The sequence below is a fragment of the Acinonyx jubatus genome, chromosome C1 (assembly GCF_027475565.1).
Source record: "Acinonyx jubatus isolate Ajub_Pintada_27869175 chromosome C1, VMU_Ajub_asm_v1.0, whole genome shotgun sequence".
Lineage (NCBI taxonomy): Eukaryota > Metazoa > Chordata > Mammalia > Carnivora > Felidae > Acinonyx > Acinonyx jubatus.
The window spans coordinates 124152444-124173343 of NC_069381.1; the positions used below are offsets into that span (position 1 = coordinate 124152444).

A 20900-nucleotide genomic window follows, 5' to 3' on the forward strand; every position below is an offset into this window, starting at 1 on the left:
CTATTTGAATCACATGCTCAAAGACATAAAAGCAAAAGACAACAACTCCACACAAACTCGTAAGTAGTCAATCTGTGTAAGTATTATCACTTCTAATTATAATAGGCTTTCTGAAATGGGTAGCAAGATTCGTGGTGCTAAGAATTTGCTTCCTGCCAATAGTATTAAATTGTAATATTTCTCATATCCTTTTAGCCCTGGCCAATATGGGACATACATGATGCACTTCAACCATTAGTAAACACTTCCTCAGGTACAAGAGTTGATGACTCATGGCAGAAACTTCCACGATGCTCAAGAATCATTTTGACCACTAAGGAATTGCTATATATCCATTTATTTGTAGTAGGAAAAGACAAAACAGAAAAAATGAGTATCAGAACTGACATGTCAGAATTGAATGGCAGAGTTGAATGGCAGAATTCTCAAGACATAATTCTCTGTCCCATGGCATATCAAAAGAAAACTTTAACATTTTTGAATGTATCAAAGTAAAAAAGTGTGTGCAACAAAATACAAGGCAAAAGGGTTGAAGAAACTATTTACATGAAGTATAACAAAGCCTGACATCTATAATGCATAAAATTTTCAATCTCATAAAGAAGTCAAAACTTCAAGAAATAAATGAACAAAATGTATGTAAAATTAACAGAAATGCAAAGAAATACTTGAAATGTTCTTTCTCAATTAATAACCAAACAAAACTTAAGGGATCCTCCTGCTTAGCAGAACACAGATACTCATTCTCACTCTTCATCCTCTCATGCTCCAGTGCTCAGAACCAGCACACGTGACCAATGCATCCTCAAAGTGCTAGCTACACTGGAAATGTTTACAATCCCCTTTGCAAACAATAGTGCAATGTAACCCATTGAGGCATTCTCTATACTAATAAAAAGGTGGGATTAGGAGCATAACAATTGGGCAATGTTTAGAGACTTTATGGCTAAAAACTGTAATCTTAATAACAAACAGAAACGTGAATAAATGTTTATAATTGTTAAAAACCTGCAAGTACACTGAAATTCCATTAAAATATGAATGAATAGGGGTGCCTGGATGGTTCAGTCGGTTAAATATCTGACACCTGATTTTGGCTCAGGTTTGTGAGTTCGAGCCCCACGTGGGGTTCTGTGCTGCCAGTGCAGAGCCTGCTTGGGATTCTCTCTCTCTGCCCCTCCCCTGCTCATGCGCATACGTGCTCTAAATAAATAAACTTAAAAAAATATGAATGCATATTTTAACAACTCAAGATTTGAAAACACTTAAATGTCAACCAGTATTGAAATGGGTAAAATAACATAAGGTACATCCATAGAACATAAAGCCATGATTAAGAACACAGCAGGTCTGTGTGTTTTGGCATGCAAAGATGTCCACAGTATATTATTGAGAGAGAAAAGGAGGGTGTTAGGGCAATATGTACAACATGACCATATTTTTGTATAGAAAAAATTACACTCGGGGCACCTGGGTAGCTCAGTCGGTTGAGTGTCTGCCTTCAGCTCAGGTCATGATCTCGCAGCCTGTGAATTCAAGGCCCACATCAGGCTCTGTGCTGACAGCTCGGAGCCTGGAGCCTGCTTCTGATTCTGTCTCCCTATCTCTCTGCTCTTCCCTGTTCTCTCTCTCTCGCTCAAAAATTAATAAACATTTAAAAAAATTAAAAAAAGAAAAAAACAACACTCTACCATATCTTATTATGTATGTGTATGTGCATCAACAAGTTAGAATTACATACATCAAATCATAACACTTTAAAAATGTGCCCCAAAACTTAAATTTTTAACTTTATTCCCTGCTCTATCATATATATATTAACAACTTAAGTACTTTCAACTTAAAAAAAAGGCCAATTGTATATTCAACTATCAAACTGAAATCAACAAAAAATTAAAATAGTAATGCTGAAGCAGTGATATTACAGATGATGATAGAAAACAAGCTTCAAAGGTGTATTTCTAAATAAAAGTCTGTTTTTGCAGTTGCTCTAACATGCAGGATTGAGAATCAACTATTTCATCATTCAGTGGCAGGCTGGGCACAGCCATTCACCTGCAGACTCCCAGAAAAGTCAGAGAACTTCTGAGATGTGTGAGTGAAAGCCTGTGAAGGCACAAGGCAACACCCACGAAAGATCAGCAGAACTTGCAGGAGAAAAGCAGCTAAGAAAAAATTCAGCAATGTTCACTCTCACAACTTAACAGCTCTAAGGTCACAAAAATCTAGTGTTCAATTCAGGATTCTGTTTGCTTCCGAGGACAAAAGCAACATGCGAAAGGGCCTTTGTGTAGTTTGGTTTAAAGGGTTAGTTCTCCTGGTGGCATTATGCTGAAAGGTAGTCAGTGTATAAAATGGAAAAATTATACATATATATTTAAGATTTTTTTAAGTTTATTTATTTTGAGAGAGAGAGAGAGAGAAAGATGGCGTGTGAGCGGGGAGGGGCAGAGAGAGAGAGGGAGCAAGAGAATCCCAAGCAGGCTCCACACTGACAGCACAGAGCTTGATGTGGGGCTCAAAGTCATAAACTATGAGATCATGACCTGAGCCGAAACCAAGAGCCAGATGCTTAACCAACTAAGCCATCCAGGCACCCTATTTTTTTTTTAAGATTTTTAATGTTTATTTTTGGAGAGAGAGAGAGAGAAAGAGAGAGAGAGAGAGGGAGGGAGAGAGCAGGGGAGAGGCGGAGAGAAGGGGACAGAGGATCCAAAGCAGGTTCTGTGCTGACAACAGACAGCCTGATGTGGGGTTCAAACTCACCAACCGTGAGATCATAACCTGAGCTGAAGTCAGATGCTTAACCGAGCCACCAGGTACCCCGAAAAATTATGTATTTTTAGTAAGTTTCCAGAATAAATATCCTGGTCTTGTTTTGAGTATTAGTATGAGCAAAACAACTATCATGCTAATGGAGGAAAAGCGAAGTGCCCAGTCCAAAGCAGGAGATAATATAAAAATCCTTCATGTTTTTATGACACTTGGGCTTGCAAAGAAACTCAAAATACTTCAGAAAGAATGGGGATAACAGGCTTTGAAATCTGAAGATCCCAGAAGACAACTGAGACCCCCCCCACCGACCCCCATACTGAGCATGCACTCTATAATGACTCTCAGACTATAGCATGGGGTGACTCTGAAGCAGCTCTTAGGATGCCACTATCCAAGACACTTCATAAATAGCTGGAGGCGGCAGCGAACTCACTTGCTTCTCAGCAGGGACACACCATCTCCTGCTGGCATGTTGGCTTATTTACTCCACAAATATTTGCCATGCGCCTTCTATTGGTTCTAAGCTTTGAGGTGCAAGAGAAAGACAAGTCCCTGCCACTGTTCTCAGGGAGCTTACATTCAAGCAAAGGGAAACAAATAGTTAAGTCGACAAAGGAAAAAAAGAAAACTTCACATAATGTCAAGTTTATGAACAAACAGAACAAGGTGATTTAATCGAGTAATATGGGCAGGGAGGTGCTACTTTAGATGTGGGTCAAGACAGTCCTCTCTGCAGAGGAGATACCAGAGTCAAGACGTGAATGAGTGATCTGAGCACATGGGGGGGGTTGGGTGCGGGGACGGAAGGGAAGGTGACTGCAGTTGGAGGGGAATGAGTGAGGCCAAATGCTCCTATCGGCCCAGAGGGCTGGCAGGGGTCAGACCACTAACCATGGTGAAAAGTTTAGATTTTTAAGGGCAATGGTGGACCACCGAAAGATGATAAAGGAACAGAGTAGGAAGATTTCATTTATAATTCAAAGAGATGATCTAGCTGTTACGGCAGGGGAGGGGGAAGCCAGCTTGGAAGGGACTGGACACAGGGCTTGTGGGAGGTCACGGGAATGTTCAGTCAAGAGAGGACAGTGGCCTGAAGCAGCAGAGATGGCAAGGAATTGGTGGATGAAGGAAACGTTTTGGACAACTGCTAACAGAATCCACAGACGGACTGGATGCAAGGGTAAAAAAATGGGGGGAGGGAGGTAATATCAAAATCTCAAAGATGATTTTGAAAGTAATTGTTTTTATTTAAAAAGCAATTATCTTCCTAATGCCCAAATCAGCAGTGCATGCTATATGATGTCTCTCTGTAGGCATACTGATTTGCCTGGTCTTCCAAAGGGGCCTACCTGCTAACACATAGCCAGCATTAGAAAGCCAGGCCTGAGGTCTACTGTGGAGCCAGTTCATGACAGAGACAAGCAAGAGAAACCAGTCCATCAGAGAAATCTAAGTCAGACTCTCACTAGCTTTGCACTTAGAACAGTTGAACCAACTGGGCACAGGCATCCCCAGGGGTATTGCTGGAGATCTCTAAAACAACTGCCCACTCACTTTAAAAAAGAGAGAGAGTAGTTTTTTACTGACAGTTCAGAAATTTAAAAAAGACCTTGTTAAAAAGACCTTCACGTACATATGCATCATTTTCACCATGTGCTTATTCACAGAACTTACTTCATTAGGCCGGTGAATAAAATCTGCCACCAGATTCCTCTTCCCTAACAATGACTTCACGCAGGCAGGCACACAGCATCATTCCTAAGGGTTTTTTACAGCAGATCTAGATGAAGTTCATGCAACCAAATCCAAACAAGGTTCAATGTTATGGCTCCTGAATCTTTCAGGTGGGATACAGCAACATTTGTAAAGTTTCAAGAGGCTTATGATGCCCTCAGGGAGTCGTTTATAATATATAACCCATTTAAATTCTACACAACAAATTTAACTTTTTTCATTCAGACATTAAGCAAATGTGTGCACAATTCACACACTTACACACTCTTGAAAAACTATTTTGCCAGCTAGGATCCCCAGTTTTCGGGGCGGGGGGGGTACATGTTTTGGAGAATTACATGATTTTTAACAAGTGTTGTTGTTGTTGTTTTTAATGGACCTCAGAGTTGGAAATAAAATGTTCAAGTATTTCAAAAAAGTATTCTTGGGTTTATTACTTTTCATCCATTCAATCTCCACTCTTGGAACCACTGTGCATCATATTATATAGTTCCTCCTTCTTTAACATGGGTATTTGAACTGGCTAGGATGTGAGCTCTTCATATACAAAGATGTAAGGAAAGGTTTAGTAAAAGTACAAGAAAGATAAATGCCAAACTCATAAAAGTGGATATCTTTAGATATGGAGGAGACAAGGCCAAAACGGAAATGGTAATCAAAAACTTTAGATTTATCTGTAATGTTCTGTTCATGAGATAATTTTTCATCTAATTTCAATTCCTGTATGCATACAGAAAAAAAGACCAGCTACAAATATGACTAAAATGTTAATACTGACTCACTCTGGGATTTGAGAGGTGAGTCATCATTCTCCCCTTTATATTTATTTCCTAGGAAAGAAAAAAAACGAAGGGAGAAAGGGCATAATTTCTTTGTTGTAATCTCTTAGCCTTGCTGACCTGAAATGCACCAAGACTTAACAGATCACGGCCTTGTCAGGAGTGAGGGAGAACGAGAAGCTTTCCAAGACCTTCAGTGACACTTTATACATAATAACCGAATTACGGTTTCTCTGTGCCAGGCCTGGCAGACCCTGGGGCTGTCTGCCCAGCTGAGAAAACCCCCCTTTCTCTGGGAACCAGCATGCACCAAACCCACTCCAGTAGGTGCCTGGTGGTGACAGTATCCTCCCAGCCACCGCTGACACCACAGCTCAAACCAGCCACCAACGGTGGGCCAGTCAGACTCTCTGGACTGGAAACCCCAAACCAGATCTGCGGGACTGCTTCATCTTTTGGTGTGACTGACCCTCTCTCGTAGGCAGCCATACTTCACCCTGTGGCCTGGAGAGTGAAGGAAGCCCAGTGCAGAGCCCTGAGAGAGGTGGGAGATGATGGCCAGAGCTTTCCAGGGCCTGAAGGGGTCTAGGGTCCTGGCTCTGAGCTTCTAGATCTCTTCTTATAGGAACAAGCTTTATGATTAAGCCCTGATTTTCACCTAAGATAGCTCAGGCTGGTTTCCGTTACTTAGAAATGTGTTAGTCCTAATATTCCAAAGCCTGCTGGGTGGCCCCCAAGATTCTTGGTCTGGTTAGTGAGGCAAACATGCAGGACAGAATTCAGCAGAGGTCCCAGAAGCTCATCGAATTCAAAATTCCTCATTTACTTCTTGCTACTTCCTAAAAATTCAAAGCTAATAAACCCCTATGGGAGGCTCTGGCTTTGGCTCTTCAGACCAGTACTGCATTATGTTCTGGGATGGATCTGGAGAGAAACATCTTAGAAGCTGTGGTCAAGTGCTCTAAATTAGTGCACCATGAGCCCTTTCAGCCTGATGTCCCTGCTGCAGCCTCAGTTTGAAGCATCACCAGGAGCAACGTGCTGATCTTCCTTCTGTTTGGCACAGACACTGAATGCTCTGCACACACCCTCCCCCACCTTGCAAGGCAGGAATCACCTCCATCCCATGGCTGGAGGTGGGGGGGGGGGGGTGCTGGGACGTTAGACAACATGTCTAGGATGCCCAGCTACTAGGTGGCAACACTAGGACTCTCAACATCTGATTCTCGTCCTTTCCACCATGCAATGCTCTGGAAGCTACCAGTGAGGAATTCCTACCTCAAGGCCACCCCAACAGGTGCACTCCCAACCTGGACAATCTGCTGACCTTCAGTGACCCTGCAGGCATGGTCTTGTCTGAAGGACCAAACAATGTCATCTCTCCCATTTTTGTTCCATAGCTCTTCTCTTCCCCCACCTGTCCCGTGGCATTTTCATCTAGACCCATGTGCCCTGATGCCTTCCTAAAACCAGGTCTGGAGTTTTCAGACTAGCTTTCCTTGTGAGCAGCAAAGACAGGTTCTCATCATGGCTAATGCATCCTGGTTCTTGTTACCACTTTATATCCTTGAGGAGAAATGAATCAAGGACAACACAAGATGCACAAAGCTTTAACTACCATTTCTCAGCCCATGACTCAGTGGACAGTTTCCAAGTAAAAGCTGAGCTGCGTGGGCTCAATGCCAACTTCAGCATCCACAGTGTGATCTAAGGGGCTCATTAAAACTCAGATTGTTGGCCCCATACCTAGAGTTTCTAGATTCAGTAATCTGGGGTGGGGTGTAAGAATTTATGTTTCTAACAAATTCCCAGGTGTGCAAGCTGCATAATGCCCCCCCAAAGATATCTAGGTCCTTATCCCTGGAACCCATATTTGTTACCTTGCTGATGTGGTTCAGTTAAGCATCCTGAGATGGGGAGATTACTCCAGATTCTCTGGTGGTCATAAATACAATCTCAAGGGCCCTAATGAAAGGCAAGCAGAAGAAGGTTCAATGACAGATGAGAAGGCAATGTGACAACGAGGAACAGAGACTGCCATAAGGCAGTCTCAAGCCAAAGAAGTCTGGCAGCCGCCAGATGCTGGAGAGTCAAGAATGGGCCCTCTACTGGAGCTTCCAGAAGGAGCCAGCCTTGCTACCTTGATTTTAGCACCCTCAGAACCGGCTCAGACTCCTGGCCTTCAGAACTGTAAGAAAATACAACTGAAGCCACTAAGTTTTGATACTGATAACAGCAGTTACAGGAAACTAATTCAGCCAGTGATGAACTGCTGGCTGGGGTTCACACTTTGGGAACCCTGCACTCCGTCTATCCCTGACCATACCTAATGCCACTTGGAAGATCAAGGTCTGTAGAAACAGCGCCCTGGAAGATCTGATGACAATTCTAAACAGCACACTACAAGGGGAGTACACACCACACCAGCTCCTTCCCTTCTCTTTAACTCCTTGAGCAGGAAAGAGCACAGCAAAGTGGTTACAGAACTGAGTTCAAAACCTGGCTCTGCCATTCTCTGGTCCTGTGGTCTGGCCAGTCTCATAACCTCCCTGTGTCCCAGTTTCTGCATCTACAACTTGGGAAGAACACCGCCAGCCTCAAAGCACTATAGACAGCATTAAGTGAGATGATGTGTTTATGTTCTGCCTGGTTCATAGAAAGCACTCACCAAACATCTGCTACTAATATTATTATTTTACTTAAAGTAGCTGAACACATATGCCCTGCTCTGATCAACAGAAGCCTTCTCCTTGATGAGGTGCCTTTATTGACAAAAATTAATGAGTAGCTTCCTCTGAGATCTCACTGTATCATCTATAAATTATCAGACATAAAGTTTTTTTCTGTCACGGGACCTAGTCTCTGAAGCCTAATTTCTCACTCTTCACCCATACCCACTCCCACATAGACTATATACTTCCAAACTTACTAAACTACTTCTTCAAAATCCACTCTTGTTTCTGCTTTCACCTACACCTCTTCCGCTGCCCTGAAAGAGTTTTCCTGGTCTCCACCTTCAGCACAGCCATGATACATTGACCGTCTTCAGGAAGGAGTCCTCTGTGCTCCTGCCAGGTTACGGGGCAAGGGATGATAAAAGTTGGGCTATTACTGTTCTGGAACAAGGGGGTGAACACTGCTACAAAGTTTTACTGTCCAGTGGGGAGAGTTTCACTCAAGACTAAAAACAGGAACTCTGGGGCCAGTGTGCCTGGGTTTAAAACCCTATTCCACCACTTCCTCATTTTATAACCTTGGGCAACTTATTCCAGTTCCTAATCTATGAAAAGGAGATTAAAATAGCATTAGCCTCCCACATAAGGATTTTATGTGGATTAAATGAGATAGCCTATGTAACAAAGGATGTCTACCATACAGTAAGTAAGTACCTAGTAAAAGTTAACTGTTAACCAGGACTCACACCTGTGAGCGTTCTCCCTCTGAGATGTCATCCTGGGATATGGTCTTCTGTCAAAGCTGCCACTCTTCTGAATATCACCAACGCCCCTCTGTGATATTGTACCTCTCAGAACCAGTATATGAGCCACGCTAGAAAAAGCCATTCATCACTGATGCTTGCCCCTTGTTTATACTAGGAGGAGCACAACCAGTGCTGGAACATCCTTATTCATCAGACTTGGCTCAAAGGGCCAAATGATACTCAAAAGTCAAACCCACACCCAATGATATGCTCCTTCTGAGAATCATCAAAAATAATATTGGGACAGAGGCTGTTGGTTATCCTCAGATATTTATTGCCTCCTTCTTTTACAGTAACAACTCCAGTTTTTAGCTGGGCACATGGTATCAAGAAGGATTTCATTTCCAGCTTTCCCTGCAGCTGGGGATGGCCATGTGAAGAAGTTTTGGCCAATGAGATCTGAGGGAGAACCACATCTTCCAGGTGTTTCTGAAACAGAAAAGGATAATCCTTCTGCTCCCCTGTTTCCCTTCAAACAGGTATGCATGTGGATGTGGTAGCCATGGAATGTGAAATGTGGAAACCTCTTCTAACCACATGGACATGATCAACATGTCCATGAGTAAACAGAGCAAAAAGAAAGGAAACAGTGTCTTTGATATCATGGAGCTATCATAGCAAACTCAGAGCGCTTAAGGCCAGGCTACAGGTTTAAGCCACAACTATCTGGCATCTCTTACAGCAACTGAACCTGTATTTCAACTAATTCAAACATTTAATAGCTTCTTAAGGTATCTGCAAAAGTTTAAAATATATTTTAAGCAAAGATAACATTGTGTGACATTTCCCAAAGTGACTACTTGGAAGGTAACACTTGTTCAGCTACAGTGTTAGAGTATTATTTGTTTAATGAGTCACACTATGTACAGTTAATCATTACATCTCCTGAGATGGGAAGAAAAACCTATCCAGTGGTCTAAATCCACCAATATGTCCCAAACACATCCAGTGACATCTACAAAGTTTTCTTCTAGCAAATTTTTGGACCACAGAGTTGGAAGAATGTAGGCTGTTCTAATGGACAAAGCTCTGGAGTAGCTGCTGGAAGGTTTGGGCTGTGGACGCAGCCCTTCCAGGCCTCATTTTCTATATCTGTAAAAGCAATGAGGCTGAGAGACTCAGAAGGGAGGAGGAACCAAACCTCCACAACCAAAGAAAGACGTGGCCCAAAAGTAGCAACTGGCAGGAGAAACAAAACTAGTAAGCACAAAAAATGAAAAACCTGAACCAAAAAGAATAGCCTGTGGGAATAAGCTTCAAAGTGGGAAACTTGGGGACTAAGCTCAGGGAATTCCTAAGCTTATTCCCCACAATAGCCCATCAAACCTGTAAGCCATGGCCATAGTACCACCCATCCCCAGTCAGCACACAACCCTCTCCTGGAACAAGCCCAGAGTTTCCATCTGTGTTCACTATTGGACACGTCTTCCTCTTGGCCAGGTAATTCAGAGGGGAAGAGAATGTAGGGATGGGGTCTACAGAGCCCCATCTCTTGCTCATTGCCATTAACATTCTTCCAAATACTCAGACCCAAAATTCAAGTCCTCAAAGCCCAGAGAGCAGATCCTCACTCATCTGGGGGGAGTCCTTTTGGCCATTTCTGGTTCCTCTTTCACTAGGATTAAAGAACATAGTTGTAAAATATGGGCCTTCAGGAGCCCTTTCTCTTTTTCACATCATAATGTGGGCTTACCACATGGTAAGTGCATAGTTAATTTGTTTCAAAGAAATGACTGATCCCCAAAGAAGCCAACCACAAAATAGCCTACAAAGGGGGTTAAATGTATACATCATTTTCCTTTGGAGGCAGGATGAGCCCATGTCTGCTTCACACGGGCACGACCAAAATCAACCACCTACTGCCATTTCTCCACTTCACTTACCGAACTACATTTCCTAAAGAAACTCTTACACCGAGAAACACACTGGCTCACAACCTCCAGGGTGTTCTACATCAAAGAGACCATGACCAAGGAGGGAATCAAACAAGAGGCCAGGGCACCCGTGGCCACTTCCTAACCACAGCAGTATCCTGTGAGAGCAGAGCCTCAGGCTACTCTCCCTCACTTCTGAAGAACAGGATGGTGGCAATGAATGAAAAGTCTTTTGATCACTTTCAGGATATATTGGCACTGTAAGGACCAAAAGTCCCTCCCCAGAGCTAATACTAACCCCTTTTGAAGGCTGTTCCTGTGTTCTAAGCTGCTTCTTCCCTTCAGAAAGTCTTTGCTTGGTCAATGGCCACTAAGGACTTCCAAAGTCTAGCTCTGTCCTCCAATCACCGGGCAAAGAAGTGTCAAGAGTCATAAGCTCTGGCCACCTCCATGTCCTTTTCTTCTTGCTCTCGCTTCTGACCGCCTCCAAAGGGAAGCAACTAAAGAAGACTCTAATACTACTGTCCCAAAGCCCGTCAGCTTTAGTAAGTCAGCTTTGAACAAAATTCCCTATCCTAGGGTGTGGCAGATTGTAGTCTCCAAAGACGGCTACACCACTTTCTTTCCCCTTCTGTGTGGACATCCCACAATGTAACCCTGACACTCCTCATTGACAGGTGGGTCTAAATCTCCTCCCTGGAAGTTGGGCAGATCTTTGTAACTCCTTCAACCAAAAGAATGCAAAAGAGATGCAGCACCACTTTTGAAGCAGGGGCGTCCAGGGCAAATCAGCTTCCACCTGGTTCTCTCTTGGGACACATACCTTCAGAGTCTTGAGCCAACACAGATGAAGTCTGGTGACCCTGAAGCCACCATGCTAGAGAGAAGACACGGACAGACAATGAAAGGGTGGAGAGAGATGTCCAAGGAGCCCCGTTTGTTCCAGCTCCCTGTTTTTCAAGGGTTCCCTGACTAGACCCTCAACATGTGAGTAAAGAAGGCTTCAAGATGACCCAAACCCTAGCAATTCTCTGAAGACAGCCTCACCAAGGACCCTGGGATAAAACCAGCTGAGCTGCTCCCAAATTCCTGACCCACAGAAACCTTGTGAATTGTTTTTAAGCCACTATGCTTTTATGCAGCCACAGTGACTGGAACACAGGACCTTTAGAAGACATGGCCCCTTTTCCCAAGATGGCAATTTACCTCCTCTGTGGTAGGTTTAGAACATCTTGTCAGTGTTTCATTTCACAACTCAATCTCCAGTAAAATAATGGCACTTCTATCTTCATACATAAGTGTTTAAATTTTTACTTCAACATGTTGAGAATTTCACAATACTTCTTTCAAGATTTCTTGATAGACCTTGAAGCATCTCCAACTGGAGTTAGGCAATCCCTGTAGCTAAAAGCATATGACCCTACGGTGTTTCCCAAGGGCGACCCAGAGCCAGGGAGGAGTGGGGGGAAGGGTAGAGCTGGACAAAATTTGGACCTTCCCACTGCCTTTTGAATATTCTTGCCCTTACACCACCCTTCTTCTCCAGTGACACCCCACTGATGGAGCAGACCTCTAAAAACCAAGGCTCACTTATTAATAAAGAACAACACAACAGGACTGGTGACATTCACTGAATCGGCTACCGTTGCTGGAATCCAATGGCTGTGCATAACAATGGCAAATGACATGTAAGGGGAAGAAAGGCTTATTATTAAAATGAGCTGAGGCCAAAGCTGGGAAGAGAAAGGGGTGTGTCATGGGAGTAGGGAGGTTCCATTTCAGAAAACCAAAGCCCTTTTAACTGAGTTTGGCTGGAATCTGAGATCACCTGCTCCCTATTTGTAACTGGAAACCTTTCCATAAAGAGTCAATTACTTGACATTAAAGTCCCCGATTTTAAAGGACTTTGAAACCAACACCACCTAAGTGCTTGCATTAACAAAATATCTGTCTGTGAGATTCTGATTCATTTCTTCCCTTTTTTTTTGTTTGTTTCAAGTTTTTATTTAAATTCTAGTTAGTCAACACATGGTGTAATAATGGTTTCAGGAGTAGAATTTAGTGACTCATCACTTACATGTAACACCCAGTGCTCATCCTAACAAAAGCCTTCCTTTAATACCCGTCAGCCATTTTAGCCCACCCCCCATCCACCTCTTTCCATCAATCCTCAGTTTGTTCTCTATGATTAAGAGTCTCTTATGGGCAGAAGACATAAATAGATATTTCTCCAGAGAAGACATCCAGATGGCTAACAGACACATGAAAAGATGTTCAACATCACTCATCATCAGGTAAATACAAATCAAAACCACAATGAGGCACCACCTCACACCCGTCAGAATGGCTAAAATTAACAACACAAGAAAAGACAGATGTTGGTGAGGATGTGGAGAAAGAGGAACCCTCTTACACTGTTGGTGGGAAGGCAAACTGGTACAGCCACTCCAGAGAACAGTACGGAGGTTCCTCAGAAAGTTAAAAAATAGAACTACCCTACAACCCAGCAATTGCATTACTAGGTATTTACCCAAAGGATACAAAAATACAGATTCAAAGAGCCACAGAACCCCAATGTTAATAGCAGCACTATCAACAACAACCAAATTATGGAAATAGCCCACATGTCCATCAATGGATGAATGGATCAAGAAGATGTGGTCTATATATACAGTGGAATATTACTTAGCCATGAAAAAGAATGAAATCTTGCTATTTGCAATGGTGTGGACAGAGTCAGAATGCATTGTGCTAAGTGAAATAAGTCAGTCAGAGAAAGACAAATACCATATGATTTTACCCATATGTGGAACTGAAGGAACAGAACAGATTAACGTAGAGGAAGGGGAGAAAACAAAACAGAATGGTTCATTTTTTTCTTTCCATCACTGATCCCTTCTTCCTAATAGTTTATGCATCTTGACACAAATCTAGGAACTCAGTGCCTTGTCCTGTGAAAGGTCTTCCCTCTGAACACCACATTATTTGCAAAGGCTTCCCTCTGGGGATGATTTCTGTCTTGTCAAGCCCTGTGTGCAGCCCTTTGACTGAGATGGTGTCCCCATCCTTCCTCACCAGCAGTCTGTGGACCCATAACAAAGGGCAATAGCAAATAATGCAAAGACTGGCATCAGACCCACAGAGCTCAGGTTCCCAAAGGCTCCAAGTCCCACCTGCTGTTCAGAATCCTCACAACTAGCAAAGCCAATAAAACAGGGCCAGAGAAACTTAAGTTGATTCCCAAGAGCCCAGACACTGTCTGAGGCCAGCCCAAGTAGCAAAGAGACCCAACCCTCCCTGACTCCTGGTCCTAGGATCTATCACCAATTCTTCCAAAACTATTTTGGATCCAGTCACAGATACCCAAAGAGCTGCACTCCCTCCCTTGTGCCTGACATCTCTCTCTCCCCAGCCTAAACCTGAGAACACTGACTGACCACCCTGGGCTAAAGCTCCAAATCAACCCCTCTGCCCATAGCTGGTGACTGAGACCCCCTCCCTCATGCTGCAGACCCCAGGAATGTGGCTACTCTCTGCTCCTTGCTGACACTCTCCTCCCACCCTCTCCCAGAGGTCTCTTCTCCCCAGAACTGGCTATCTAACAGAAATGTTGTTAACTTCCCCCACATAGCTCACTTAACTCTCACTTCCTTGGAGAGACAGCATGGCAGAGTAGAAGGGGCACAGGAAATGGGCTGATAATCATGAATACAGCCTGAGCCCCACCACTGATGGGCCTCACACAGGCTTTAGTAGTCACATTGATTCTCTGAGTTCAAAGCCTAGCTCCATACCTCACTAACTGTGTGACTTAGGGCAAGTTACTCAAGCCCACTCTGAACCTTCACTGCCTCATCTGCACAATGGAATAATAAACTATCTTATAGGGCTATTGTGAGAATGAATCAAGCTAATAAATAATGATAATCTCAGAACCTATTTTGGCATGGTAAATGCTCAATATATATTATCTATAATCATTATTTATTATCATTACTGTCACAAGGCAGTTACAGTTCACCCAGCACCACCCTTCACATGACTGCTCTAAGGATAAAATGAAATTTGGTTTGTGAAAAGTACAAAACCAAATTACAAAAGCACACAAAATTTGTTAGCTGTGGCTACTGTCTGAAAAAACTTCCTGGGGCACCTGGGTGGCTGTTAGCTGAATGTGTGAATCTGGTCATGATCAGCTCAGGTCATGGTCTCGAGGTTCATGGGATCAGGCTCTGTACTATCAATGCGAAGAATCCCTGCTTGGAATTCTCTCCCTCTCCCTCTGTCTCTCTCTCTGCCCCTCCTCCACTCATGCTCACTCGTGCGCGCGCTCTCTCTCTCTCTCAAAATAAATGAATAAACATTTTTTTTTTTAATTCCTAACCTAGGTCCTGCTCATTTTAAAGGTTAAATGCTACTGTAGAGGGGCAGAGTGATGGGTACCAGTAGGAAGAATTTAAAATACAGAAATACAGTTCAGGAATATCTATACCTGTATATTCTAGAAATCTCTATGCCTTTTTATTATATACTACTCACCTCCATGTGGATGTCCTATAGCCCATATGACATGAACATACACAAAATTCAATTTATCATCTCCCTCTCACCCCACAATGACCCCCACTCCTGATCATCATCCTATATTCCCTAAGGCAATGAACAGGGCCTTCATTCGTCCACAACTCCACCCTCCTCGGCCAATGTCATTGAAGTTCTGTCAGTTCTACCTCCCTTATCTCCTGCAGACCAGTACTGCTGCTCTGTTCCGTCACCTGTCCAACCTCATCATCCCTGGCTCCACTGCAGGGATCTCTTAAGGATGTCTCAGCCTCTCCCCTCTTCCACCCCGGGCTGGTTTTCCAAAATGCAAATTTAATCATGTCATTTCCCTAAGTAAAGTCCTTTGAGGTTTCATCGACCACAGCTGTGGCATTGAACGCTGAGTTCACAGACCCCACTGCAAATCTGATAAACATCATAGACCCGCTCCACGGGAAAATGCACGCATGAGCTCACACAAGCACTTGTTGGTCTGCCTCCAACTACCCACTACCTTCATTTCTAGCTTTTTTTGCCTTGTACTAGAATGACCCTCTAGCATCCCCCATTGTTTCATGAGTCCCCTTCTCCTTTCAAAGCTCTGAAACCTGCTGAAAAGCAAAAAACTACACCATTAATTTCTGTCTCCCTAGGACCAAGAGTTCAGACATGGAAATGGGTGCTAGAAAATAAGCAAGCTTACTCTAAGCTAGCAGTTTGTCTTAAATTTTGTGGTTGACAGAATCAAGCCCCTCAAAGATGGCCATGCCCTAAACTCCAGAACCTGAGAGGATGTTACCTTAGTGGCCAACAGGATCTTGTAGATGTGATTAAACGAAGGATCTTCAAATGGGGAGATTATCCTGGATAATTCACTTGGGCCCAGGGTCATCACAGGAGTCCCCACTAGGCAAACAGGGAGGTAGAAGAGTCATAGAAAGGGATCACATTGCAAGCAGATTGCAGTGATGGGATTGCAGGCTGGATGCAGGCCCCAAGTCAAGAAATCTAGACAGCCACCAGAAGAGCACCTGGGTGGCTCAGTCGGTTAAGTGTCCGACTTCAACTCAGGTAATGATTTTGTGGATCATGGATTTGAGCCTTGCATTGGACTCTGTGCTGACAGCTCAGAGCCTGGAGCCTGACTCAGATTCATTCATTCATTCATTCATTCATTCATTCATTCTCTCTCTTTCTCTCTCTCTCTCTCTCTCTGCCCCTCCACTGCTCACGCTCTGTATCTCTCAAAAATAAACATTTTTTAAAAATGTTTAGGGGCACCTGGGTGTCTCAGTCGGTTAAGTGTCCAACTTCGGCTCAGGTCATGATCTCACGGTCCGTGGGTTCGAGCCCTACGTCGGGCTCTGTGCTGACAGCTCAGAGCCTGGAGCCTGCTTCAGATTCTGTGTCTCCCTCTCTCTCTGACTCTCCCCTGTTCATGCTCTGTCTCTCTCTGTCTCAAAAATAAACATTAAAAAAATTTTTTTTAAATGTTTAAAAAAAGAAAGCAAAGAAATCTAGACAGCCAGTAAAAACTGGAAAAGGCAAGAAAACATTCTCCCCAGGGCCACCAGAAGGAACACAGTCCTGTCAACAACTTGATTTCAGCCCACTGAAGCAGGTTTGGGACCGCTGACCTCCAGAAATTTAAGATAGTAACTTTGTATTCCTAAGCCACCACATTTGTGGTCATTTGTTACAGCAGCAATTGCAAACTAATACAAACTACTATACAAACCAATGTTGTTGTGTATTCTAGTTACATAGTATTAGAATTCTAAAGCTGTGATATTCTCAGCATCCATCCATAGGAGCCTGGTTAAATATATTATGGTCCCTACATATAATGAAGTACTTCACATCTATGAGGAAGGAAAAGATTGCTCTATTTGCTTATTTATGTGCATGTGCATATGAACACACACACGCTTACACACACTTTTGTCAAGGGCAGAAATTCTTCCATATTTGGGGGTATACTTTCTGCACAATCACATGATACTGTGTACAATGTTCTCTAATCTGCCTTTTTCACTTAATACACTACACATCACAGGGATCATCACAATTCATTCAAAAGTATCTCTTCTTCATCTCTGAGGACAGGATTAAGCATCAGCTTTTACTTTCCATGTGCTAACTGTATTTTATAATATGTATTATCAGGAGTGCCTGGGTGGCTCAGTCAGTTAAGCGTCTGACTTCGGCTCAGGTCATGATTTCATAGTCCGTGAGTTCAAGCCCCGTGTCAGGCTCTGTGCTGACAGCTCAGAGCCTGGAACCTGCTTCAGATTCTGTGTCTCCCTCTGTCTCTGCCCCTCCCCTGCTCACACTCAGTCTCTCTCTCTCTCTCTCTCTCTCTCAGAAATAAATAAACATTAAAAAAATTATAATATGCATTATCAAAAATAAATACATGAATACATTTCCATTTGAAGAAAAGACTCTCAGAAAAATTTCATGTCAAAATTTCATTTTGGTCGTTGCACAAAGAAAAAAGTCATACAAATTTTAGTAAAATTTATGAAACATATCATCCTGCTACTCTTCTTAATAAAAAAAATAACCATTGAAAGAAATCTGAACCATGTAGGTGTGCAGAGAATTCTATCTGGATTTAAACTTTGGCTGCCTGTATCACCTGAGATTTCCCCAAACCCTCTATTATCTGCACAGTTTCCAGTGTGGCTGGCTGTCTAATTACTAATCTCACTGAGAGCTGTTGACAAACTCACACATAGGAACAGCAGTAAGATATATTGCACTGATTTCTCAAGGGACCAATATGCACGGTTCATAATGGGAAAAATATGAATAATTCAGATATTTCCTGTCTGGAAAAAAAATGACTTTTAGGTATATAAGCCTAAATCAGATTGAATTAATTAAAGAAGATGAATAACAAACAAAGTGGATTCTGTGCCTTAACTTCACAAGTTCCAGTTACAAATTTCACGGAGAGCTCACAGCAGGTAGGGCAGCCTCTAAGTGAGAGAACGATGCTCATGAAAAAATCTGCTCTCAGGATCTGGGAAATCAAATTGTCTTCTTTCTCAAAAGCAAGAGACCATGCCAACGCAATCACCACTTACCAGCAGACAGTCCACAGAGCTGCCGTTTTCAAGCTATCAACCTGATGTCACCAGTTTACGAAAATCCTGAAAATTTAACAGTTGCCTTTCACAAGCCAGCCAACTCCACTGAGTAGCTCTCCACTTATGCTTCAAATAAACAGGGGCACCTGGGTGCTCCTTCAGTTCAGCGGCTGACTTTGGCTCAGGTCATGATCTTGTGGTTCACGGGTTCAAGACCCACCTCGGGCTCTGTCCTGACAGCTCGGAGCCTAGAGCCTGCTTCAGATTCTGTGTCTCCCTCTTTCTCTGTCCCTCCGCTGCTTGTACTCTCTCTCTTTCTCTCAAAAATAAATGAACATTTTTTAAAAAATTAATAAAAAGAAAAAAAAGAAATGTAAATCTCTCACAACTAGATGCATTCTTATGCATAAGGAATTCTCTCTTTAAGGGACATGTCCTTCCAATGGGTTATGTATTAACTGCATTGTTTAGTACTGCAGTAGACATACATAATTCATATTTTTTTCAGTTTATTGAAACATAATTTACACACCATATTCACTGACTTAAAATGTATAATTCAATAGTTTTTAGTGTATTCAGAGCTGTACAGCCATTACACTTAATTTTAGGACATTTTCCATCACCCCAGAAGCTCCTTACCTTTGAGGGTCACCTCTCACTGTCCCCCAACACCCCCAGCCAAAGGCAACCATTCATGAACCTTCTAACTCCACACATTTGCCTCTTCTGGATATTTCACATACGTGGAATCATATCGTATCATACATATATTTGAGGTGAACAGACCATACTTAATTGGTACTGTATGAGGCAGTGGTCATGAAAAATAATCACCCTCACTGTTATCTTGTAGAACCAACTGATAAAACACCAAAAGTAGAGTGGGGAAAAATCCAAGAGAATGTGACACATTCACGTTTCTGTCAGCAACTGGTCTCCCACAGTTCTCTGAAGAAGGTATTTTAACCAGACACGGGTGCCTAGGAGAAAGAGATAAAAAGTATTAAAAGGTCACACCCCATTAGGGTGATGTGTGATGCTCCAAAATCAAAGCAGGTCCACTTCTGGTGATCTTGCTCTGCCAGCTTCCTCCCACAAACACTGTGGCTCTGACCCTGCAAACAGAATGACAGCTTTGAAGATGTTCCAGGATCCCACATCCAGACAGAGGCTGTAGAGGCTGGGTGTGGCCCTGGTGGACCACCACGTGGAGCTATTTTTAAGGGTGTTACCTGCTGATCTTGCCACGAACCTCCCTCAGAACAAAATGCCACTCCTTGTAAGAGACACACTACAGGCAAAAGGCTTACTGCAAAATCAAAGCAGGATAAGGCACAGGGAAGACTGAAAATAAAGATACCTTTTGAAACAAACCACCTTTTTTTTTTTTTTAACTATACCATCCATTATTACTTTTGTAAGCAAAGGGCAAATTTTGTATTTGGGGGAAAGGGAGATAGTTTCAGTCTCTGAAAAGTCTTTTTATAGAAAGTCACCCAAAACCAGAATACCAAACTCTATTTATAACACGACCACAGCTATGTTTCTGAAAATGGATTAAGAAAGTCATGGGGATGGGGGCGCCTGGGTGGCTCAGGGATGGTTAAGCATCTGACTTCAGCTCAGGTCATGATCTTGCTGTTTGTGAGTTCAAGCCCCGTGTCAGGCTCTGTGCTGACAGCTGAGAGCCTGGAGCCTGTTTCGTGTCTGTCTCCCTCTCTCTGCCCCTCCCCTGCTCATGCTCTGTCTCTCTCTCTCTCTCAAAAATAAACATACACTAAAAAAAAATTTTTTTTTTTAAGAAAGTTATAGGGATGAACCAAAAATAGTAAAATGACTATCCCTGGGAAACAAGAGAGTGGAAAATTATTTTCTCAGTTTTCTTCAAAATGAGTGTTATTTTTATAATATTACTTTGCAATAAATACCTAAGTAAGCTTTATCTTTCTAAGAAACACACCCATATATCACCCACTCATAATGTAATAATGGACAGCTGTTCCTCCAATATCGCTGGACACATGGGGCTGAATGAATGAAGTCACTCCATGTAGTTGGAGAGCAAGGCGAGCACTCCAGCTGTGAAAAGTTCCTCCACCTTCCAGGAAACCTGCCTACAACGAGATGCAGCAAACGAGTGAGGGACCCACTGCCCCACCCTGACCTGCACTATCAGGGTTTCTTTCTGGTCCCAGGAAAGCAGATGGATCCTAGTGAAGTGATTCTACTGTTTCAGTTCCAGAATGCACATTTTCAAGAACTGCACTGAGCTAACTTAAAATCATTTTTAACACATCTGCTTCCCCGGTCTACTAGCCAACACCCACAGGTAAAGAGAGCTGAGACAGGCCCTCAGAAGCTCTGAAGGTTCACATCCAAGAACTACAACAGAGCAGGGAGGAATCTTCATGCTCTAGAATGAGCAAATGTCTTGTGAGGCTCAAGGTCAAAACAGTGCAAAAGGCATGCCCACTCAGGTCAGCACATGAATTTGTTGATCTGGGTATGTTCTTAGACTTTATGGGTTACCAGTGGCTCTGGAGGGAAAAAAAGAAAGGAAAAAGAGTTTTGTCTTTTGGTAAGTAACATGGCGTATGGGGACTATTCATTTTTCTAT

General features: G+C 42.9%; 1 protein-coding gene across 7 annotated transcripts in view; it reads right to left on the bottom strand.

Annotated features, from left to right (window-relative positions):
- TMEM163 (transmembrane protein 163) overlaps window positions 1–20900 on the bottom strand; it is a 236469-nt gene that overhangs the window by 165529 nt on the left and 50040 nt on the right. Inside the window, exon 3 of one of the 7 annotated variants that reach the window (XM_053214969.1) lies at window positions 2653–19263. The exons of the other annotated variants lie outside the window; for them this stretch is intronic. Coding sequence (XP_053070944.1) covers window position 19263 — 1 coding nt within the window. The 3' untranslated portion in view covers window positions 2653–19262. Of the gene's footprint in view, window positions 1–2652; window positions 19264–20900 lie in introns of those variants that run through there. 7 annotated transcript variants of the gene reach the window in all.